The 9,009-nt window shown below is 47.9% G+C and overlaps 1 protein-coding gene across 1 annotated transcript in view; it reads left to right on the top strand.

Moving 5' to 3' along the window:
* Positions 1-2,542: 2,542 nt before the first annotated feature.
* Positions 2,543-9,009, top strand: part of MARCHF4 (membrane associated ring-CH-type finger 4) — a 112,172-nt gene continuing 105,705 nt past the window's right edge. The window contains exon 1 of the mRNA XM_008999456.5: positions 2,543-5,260. Coding sequence (XP_008997704.1) covers positions 4,742-5,260 — 519 coding nt within the window. The 5' untranslated portion in view covers positions 2,543-4,741. The remainder of the gene's footprint in view (positions 5,261-9,009) is intronic.

Below are 9,009 nucleotides of genomic sequence, written 5' to 3'. Positions count from 1 at the left end.
TGATTAGATAATAATGTAAAAAGACTCTAACTCAGTGAGGTGTTTTACAAGATTTACATTATATTCAAAACAGGCATCTCACACTTCTCAATCTTTTTTTTTTTTTTTTTTTTTTGAGACGGAGTCTGAGGCTGGAGCACAGTGGCACGATCTTGGCACACTGCAACCTCCAACCTCCACCTCCTTAGTTTAAGCAATTCCCCTGCCTCTGCCTCCCAAGTAGCTGGGATTACAGGCACCCACTACCATACCTGGCTACTTTTTTTTTTTTTTTTTGTATTTTTAGTAGAGATGGGCTTTCACCATGTTGGCCAGACTTGTCTCAAACTCCTGACCTCAGGCAAATCCATGCACCTCAGCCTCCCAAAGTGCAGGGATTACAGGTGTGAGCCACCACACCCAGCTGCTTGTCAATCTTTCTGAAGGCAATTCTGTCATCACTTTTTGTCCTTAATAGTTTTCTGTTTCTAGAAATCTTTTCACTTTCAATGGGAAGGTTGCAAAAGACAGTCTTGTTATGGACATCATCTATTTCTGTGACTCTGAATATAGGTCTTGTATGGCTGTTCTATCTCCTGCCCCAATTTACTTGCACAACACACTTGGAACTAGAATTTAATGAGCAGAAAACTCTAACACTCAATTTTAGGTAAAGCATATTCTGAATACATGTGAGTGTTCCCACATGTGACTGAATAAAGAGATTTATTTAGATAAAGAATATCTTAATATTTATAAAGATAAAGAATATCTTTATTCAGTCACATGTGGGAACACTCACATGTATGTGTCTAGGCCGAAGGGGAGAAATATGGTAGCTTCACTGAAACAAAAAAGCCATTTATTCATTCAGAGTCAATTTTCTTGAACACCTACTAAACTTCATGCGCTGTACCATAGGCTGGTGAAACAAATATAAATTCTGATCCCAGCCTTAAAGGAGCTCTGAGTCATACATAATTATTATAGAGTATGATTTCTGCAATGCCAGAGACAGATACAGGGTGACGTGGAACACAAAATATTTTCTTGAAGAGCAGATAGAATTTTTAAAATAAAGAGGTTCTCTGTTGCTGCACAGTCTTTGTGCTGATATCAATCAATAACTATTATTTTGTAGTTATTATGAATATTAGTATCATCTTTAAACCAGTCACCTTGGGCTGGGTCTCAGTATCCATGGTGGGTCCTGAGGCATGATTCAGACGAGTAGCCATGCTGGGTTAACCAAGCCTGAGATGTAGGTCCTTTCTCCATAGAGCTTAGAGGAATGAATCATTCATAGAGATGGCAGCAAAGGGGTAGTTTTCTTATGACTCATTGGACTGAACTTCATTCCAAAATGATATTTTGCTGCAGAAATTTTGCATGCTACTCTGTTTATGGCTCCAATATTTCTAAAGGCATACCACGGCCGTTTGGATGAATCACTGGCATATCTTCTCTATGGCCCTAGAGGGGTGGGTGGGTGTGTGTGTGTGTGTGTGTGTGTGAGAGAGAGAGAGAGAGAGAGAGAGAGAGAGAGAGAGAGAGAGGGAGAGAGAGAAAGAATTCTAAGTTTTCAGTGCCCAATGTCTACAGCTGCAAATACTGATTTTATACAGACCACTTTAAGTTTCCTTCTTTTTCCTGCTCTTCACATTTAGGGGCACTTTGCTGCTCACTAGAAACTCCTCGAGAAAAATGGGGTAGGGTGACATGAGTCAGAAGAAGAAATAGGAGAGGAAATTAAAATCCATTTCAAATTACCTCTTGTCAGCGGCTCAGTGAAAGGCTTGAATAGGGAGGAGCCTAGGGATACTGGTGAAGACAAAGCAGAAATATTGCTTCACCCAGGTACACACACCCTTCCTCTGGATTCTTATGATTCACAATTGAAAGAGAACTGTGACTTATAGTCATGATGACTGTGGCGATGGTGGCCACAAGCCACCAAATGTATATTCAACAAATACACATTGAATACTTACTACATGCCATCACTGACTTAGGCACATGGGATCAAATGGACCAAAAAGAAGAAATTATCCCTGTCAATTGGAGCTTAAATTCTAGATGAAGAAGCTGACAAATGGTACTAGCATTCTCCTCCCTGTTTGAAAATTTGAAGCATTTCCTTCTCATGAGGTCTTAGTCATGAGGGGTTTAATCTTCATCAAGTCCCAGCTTCATTGTGGAAGTCACAAAACTTCATCTCCTCGAAAGCCTGCAGACTGAGATCTACTTTAAATGTTTATGTGAACAGAGAATGGACTCTGACTGAGAGGTGTCTGTGTCTTGTATGTGCAATGAGAGAAGCTGTGATAGTGGACAGCAGGCAGAGTCTGCAACCAGACCTTCCACACCGACACGTTCCTGCTGAGGGAAAAGGCAAGAGTTAGTGCCTGAATTGCTCTCCTCCCTCCCCGTGGCCTTTTTCCTTCTTTTACTCTTCACTTTGCTCCCTCCCTCCCTTCCTAAATCCCTCCCTCTCCTTGTTACCTCCCTTTCCCTTGGTCCCTCCCCATCCCCTTCCCTCGCACAGTTCTTCTCTCCTCCTCTTGTTCCCTCTCCCTCCAGCTTCTTTTCCTCTCATCCCCTTTCCCTCCGCCATCCCTCCGCGGCGTCTGCGTCAGGCCCCCACTAGCGTGACGCGCGGGGTCTGGGTGGGAGCTGTCCACTCGCCCGGGGTGCTGATTGCAGCAGCGGCGGCGGCGGCGGCGGCGGCGGCGAAGATAGCCGAGAGCCTCCCTCGCTGCAAGAACCCTGTTTCCAGTTCTCGGACGGTCAGCTCGCCGCCCCGCCACCTCCCTTCCAGCACCACCCCTTTGGGAACTGAGCCAGGGGGGGCAGCGGCGGGTGCTGAGCAACGGCGGAAGACGAGACAACACCTGGCAGCAGCCTGGAACCTGATTTGCTTCCTCTCGGCTTTTATAAGAGATATATCTATATACGGTTTTGGGGAGTCGCGAGGACCAAGCTGGGACCAAGTGCCGGCTGCCTCCCACCTTGGCCACACTGCTTCGCTCCCCCCTCCCCACCTTCAGCTGGCACCGCAAACAAGCCTTACCTCTTTGCATCTGCGAGGAGAGGTAGCAACAGCGAGCCCAGCAAGCCAGGGGCGGCGGAGAGGAGGAAGGGGCGGGGTGGGGGAGCAGAGAGCGGGCCGAGGCTGCCCTTGGTGGGGGTAGCGGGGGCAGAGCTGCCGAGAGGACCCGGCAGCCGCCCTCCTCCGCCCCCACCCTCCAGAAGCACTCTTGCCTGATTGAGAACCGAATTATTCCACTAGTATTATTTCGTTTTTTATTACCCGCCCTCCTCACTCCCCAGCCGCCCCCACCCCCACGCTTGCCTCGCCTCTGGTTGCATGGCAGCGCTGCCCGGGCGCGGGGGCTCAGGGCTGGCCCCCAGGGAAGGGGGAGGAGGAGGAGGATCATGAAGGCCCGAGTCGCGACCGCGCCGGACGGCGGGCAGCAGCTAGAGGACGAGCCGGAGCAGCCCCCGCCCCGGAGACACCCGGACACCGAGCAGCAGTCGCCTCCGCCGCCGCCGCAGCAGCTGCTGCGGGCGCGGGCCGACCCGGAGCCGGAGGAGGAGGGCGACCGCGACCCAGAGGAGGAAGAGGAGAAGGCGAGGCCACTCGCCCGCCCGGACCTGCCCTTCTCGCGGCTCTTGCCACTCGCCCGAAGGGACCTTTGATGGAACCGAGGGGAGGGGGCCACGGATTTGCCGACTGCAGCAGGGGTGGGCTGGGGGCTGAGATAATGTAATCACTCCTTTCTCCTGTTCTCTCCCACACGCCCCTCTCCTCTACCCCTATTCTCTGCTCCACCGCCCTCTCACCCCGGTACACACACCCTTCCTCTAGCCAGGATCTTCAAGCTCAGGAAGGAGGCGCCTCTGCAAGGGTTAAACGATCTTTTCTTGTTCTCCCATCCTTTTCCCTCCCCAACCCTGTATTTGAACCTCCCTTCTCCTAATTGGCTTTCGCCTCTTCTGGGTAGCCCTTTGGCTGCAAAGGCAAAACACAAGCCCCTAACCCGGTTTCACCTGCAACCCCCTCCCCCACCCAACTGCTCTCTTAAAACAACTCTGGTGCTTCTGGGGGTTAATTGCCCCAGTTTTCTGCCCAGGAGAATTAAAACTTCTCCCAATCTTCTCTCCTCCCCTACCTTGACTCCCCCTAACCGCTATCACCTGAGAAAAACTATCTTTTCTCTCTCATACATGCAGTCCTCAATTCTTCATTGAGCTAGTTTTCTCTAAGCCCAGCTCAATCCACTCCAAATTTGATTTACAATTGTCCCCACCCTTTTATACAAAAGAAAGATTTCTCACTGCCTAGGAATTTGAGAAGAACCCAATAATCCTTTCCTGGGGAACTTTTAAACAATTCGACATTGATCTTAAGGCTCCAGTGGCCCCTCTGCCACACTTCTGTCTATCCCCCTGCTCCTACCAGTGTCCTCAGGTTAAAGGCAGAAAGGAGACACCCTGAACAAAGTTGGAGGTTGGGGTGGGCGTGTGAGGGCAAGAAAAACTTTTTTGTTATTGGGCTTTCCAGGTGGAGTTCAGAATCAGTGACTCACAGTTCTCAGTCCTGGGAGCAATTTATTTGCTACTTGGAGGGGTTGTAAGAAAAGCCAGTGAGAAAGCAGACTCCCCCCACAACACAGATCCACTGTGGACCCCCAAACCTGTCCTGCCCCCCTCTTTAAAGACTCTGACCGCCCCTCTTGGGCTCTCTGCTTCCACGGGGCACATGCTGATGCCCCTGTGTGGGCTGCTCTGGTGGTGGTGGTGCTGCTGCTGTGGCTGGTACTGCTGTGGATTGTGTGCTCCAGCCCCCCAGATGTTGCGCCACCAGGGTCTCCTCAAGTGCCGCTGCCGCATGCTCTTCAATGACCTGAAGGTTTTCTTACTGCGGCGCCCTCCTCAAGCGCCCCTGCCCATGCACGGCGACCCCCAGCCCCCCGGTTTGGCGGCCAACAACAACACCCTTCCGGCTCTGGGCGCCGGGGGGTGGGCAGGCTGGAGGGGCCCCCGAGAAGTGGTGGGCAGGGAGCCCCCTCCTGTGCCACCTCCACCCCCCTTGCCACCTTCTTCTGTGGAAGATGACTGGGGTGGCCTAGCCACAGAGCCACCTGCCTTGCTGCTCAGCAGTGCCTCCTCAGATGACTTCTGTAAGGAGAAGACCGAGGATCGCTACTCACTGGGCAGCAGCGTGGACAGTGGTATGAGGACCCCACTCTGCCGCATCTGCTTCCAGGGGCCAGAACAGGTGAGTCCCCTTTTCCCTTCTCCTGCTTCCTGTGGTATTTTCAGGTCTTGCAGATTGCTACTCGCCTTCTTGCTCTGGGGAACCGTTATGTTGTCTCTGGTATGAGGGCTCTGTGTTTAAGAGCCCCTCATTGCTGTTTCTTGTGGTTGTTTGCCCAGTGAGTGTCTGGTTCCTGGTGGAGGCTGTTTGGTGGTTTGTTTGTGTTCTAGATTTTGCATTTTCCTTCCAACGCTAGTGTCTTAGATTCCATCCCCAAATTTCACAAACATCCTCAGAATAGAAGATCTAGAAGTAATGGAGTGAAGAAACTTGGTGGTACATTCACACTGGTTGCCAAGATATCCTTTTATTTAATTTGTCGTTAGTAACATTTCCTCCAGCCCACCTTCAGTCCTATATCCAACTTCTTCCTGAGAGTATGCTGAGATCTTGTCCTCTTTCCCTGTTCTCACTGGTTGAAATCCAGTAAGCTTGTCCTTTCACTTTGGGCAACCTCCTTTCATATCACACTGACATGCTCAGCATTATGTTCTAGTGACTGAGGAGGAAATGGAGAGGGATTCTAGGTCCAAGACTACATGGTGTGTTAAGACACTTCTTGGCAGACTCAAATCTTTCTATGTTGAAAACAGGCAGGTAAATGGAAAGGACTTGCAATATCCAAGGGCTTGCAATATTTCTCTTTTCAGACATAAAGTGTATTGACTTAGAAAGTCCCTTAAATGTTCCCCATCCAGAATCAGGGATGCCAGCTCTCTCATGGACCAGAGCTTTTCCAAGTCTGGCAGGTTTTTCCTACCATATTCATTCACATTTTCAGACACCTCTCCCAAGTTCACCTACAATCTGGTGTCAGCAATGCTGGATGGCATATGTACATTCTTCAAGAACCATAGAATGTGGCAACACTCTGAAGAATCCCAGATAGAAAGGCTCACCCAGTTAGTGATGCTGGAGAAGGAATACTCAATTTCAAGGTTGGCAAGATTATGTGTTCCCATAAGTCATTTCTTCAGTAGTTTCCTGAAGAGCAGGAAGACTTCTGGATACCCTTGAGTGAATGGTAGTGCAGCAGGACGCCGTGCTAGGTTTCAGCTGGCTCTGGTTCTTGCTGAGGGTGTGCTCTGTAAGATGCAGGCTTAGCTTGGATTTTCATTTATTTTTTCTCTTTGCTCTCAATAGGCAAATAACTCTGGGGACCAGCGATGCCTGGAGCTATAGCCTGGCGTTATGAGGGAAAATGGTATAGATCTCAGTGTGAATAAATGTCTCTGAGATACTGGGGGGCTGGATTCTTTCTTCTTGTGACTAAGATTACCTAAGTATCTAATAAAGTGTTGTCCAGAGTTGAAAACTCCTGTTAGGCAAAAAGCTCCAGATTCCCTTCCCTTCAGTCCTTCTCTCCACTTCCAGCACCAGCCTGAGGCAGAGCTATAGGGTAGAGTGGCTTGGCAGACAAGAGGGTGCCTCACTTTGATATCAGGATCTTGCCCCATCAAGTACTTCATACTTTCCAAAAGAATTATTTGTATATTTCCTAAATTCCTGAAGCATTTCTTTCATCTCCCATATGAGCTCAGGTCTGCATGTCACAGGGGCTGCTGGGAATGTGGCTTATGGCAAGAGTACTCTTGTCTCTAGAAAACAGCAGGACTTGGAGGTACCCTGGGATAATATTTCCCCTGCTGTGTGAACTTCTCCAAATAGCTTTATGCCTCTGGCTTCTTTTCCAACTTACGTGATTTGGAGATACCTTTTCATGCCCCTCCTTTCTTCAGAGGTGTGTTGGGAGGGTCCAGGAGAGAGCAAGTATAAAAATATTTTAGAATAGATTTATATATAATGTGCAGGTGTTTTTAATAACAGAAAGCTGTATTTTATTGAAAAAGGAAAAAGAAAAGGATCATTGGCAATATTGTGAAATACCCTCATGTGATACAAGATCTGGTCAGAGGTTAGAAGCTTTCCTTTCTTGTTCATTATTTTGATGATGTGTCATAATAAAGCTTTAAATAAAAGAGCTAACACCAGTAAAGGAATGGGCTCTATTATGTGGGGGGATTGGGGGCAATGTCTGCATTAAGACTGGATCAAACTAAGCACTTCCTCCATATGATTATTATGTTTTGGGGGTTTACTTTATCTGTGCAGGAGCCAAGAGGCTTTAATGGGGTTGTGTTATAGTAGTAATAAGAGCAATGTGAGTACTACATTAGATGTGAAGAACACAGTTTCCCATTTCTTTTTTTTCATAGCATTTCTATGAAGGAGACAAAGGAGAGGAGATAAGGGAAACTCTAGAGAAGGAAGAGAGAGATAGAGACGGAGGAAATAGCAGAGGAGGAGAGGGAGAGAAAGAGAAGAACAGGAAGGAGGAGGAGGAGGAGGAGGAGGAGGAGGAGGAGGAGGAGGAGGAGGAGAAAGGAGAAGCTAAAATTTCTGTATTTTAGTTTCTGTTCAGGGAGAGAGCTGTCCAGCAATTATCTACACATGGCCCTGGAGGAAATGTGGTCTGCAATCTTAGTAGCTGAATGACTTGGTCTTATCTCTGCCCAAACAAAGAAATTAAGCAGACCCCCACCACCCCCATCCCCATCACCCTAATCATCTGCTACTGCTATAGGGGCTCCAAAAAATGAATATTTGATCTTTTCCTGCCAAGGGCTTGCAATATTTGTGGTGAGGAGCAAAAAGAGAATACAGCTAGTTTCACCTTTGCACCTGTCTACAAAGGACTTTGCATCCATTCATTGATGTATGCATTGATTTAACAAATTTTTGGGGGCACCTACAGTGTGCCAGACATGAATATTCGGGAGTGAACAAAACAGATGAGATTTCTGCTCTCCTGAAGCTGACATTCTGGTAGAGACACAGAAATAGACAAGTAAACTTGTAGGTAAATAAGGTTATTTAAGTGCTGTGATGAAATTTTGAAAGGAAAATGAGTTAGAAAGAAATGAAAGGAAGGCGGTGGGAAAGGTACCACCACATTAGATCAGGTAATCAGGAAAAACCTTCCTAAGAATACATCATCTGAGCTGACATTTAAATGATGAGAAGGGCCCAGCATAGGTCTAGGGGAAGAGCATTTCAGGTGGAGGAACTAGCAAGTTCAAAAGCATGAATGTAAACCAGCTTAGCACCCTGGAAAAACAGAAGAGAAGACAGGAGAAAAGAGAGGGATAGGCGTGAACACTTGCTTTGAGAACCTACTTGGCTCCATGCTGAAAGCTACTGAGGAGCCACTCTCCTCGCTGCCATCCATTTATGTTGAAGAGGGGTCAGGACTCATGAGACTGTAGAACCAGAGTCCAGCTCACAGCCCCCTCACTCTCCCTTTTCAGTTGAAGCTGCACTAGCCCACTTTGTGGGACAATGTACCATGATGGTTAAGCCGGTCTCCCTGAAGCCAGATGGCCCTGGTTGGAGGCCTGAACAAGTTATACAGCCTGTCTGTGTCTTGGATTCCTGATTTGTAAAACTGGGATAAATAATAAATAATAGTCCCCATGTCATAAGATTATTCTGAGCATCAAATCAGTCAATACTGTAAGAGCAGTGCCGTCATAGTGTTTTGTTATTGTTATTACTAGCTTAGATGCAATAGAGTGCTCTTCCTGCCTTCTGTAAAAGGAAAAGTGTGCCCCAGCCCACAGGCTGTCAGGAAGCCACTATGATTGTGGCACGGATGTGGACTGTTTCTTGCAGACTTATCATGCTCTAGGCACAGAGTACAGCTTGTCTGT

The sequence above is a fragment of the Callithrix jacchus genome, chromosome 6, assembly GCF_049354715.1.
Source record: "Callithrix jacchus isolate 240 chromosome 6, calJac240_pri, whole genome shotgun sequence".
Classification (NCBI taxonomy): domain Eukaryota; kingdom Metazoa; phylum Chordata; class Mammalia; order Primates; family Cebidae; genus Callithrix; species Callithrix jacchus.
This window is presented reverse-complemented; position numbering and strand designations above follow the sequence as displayed.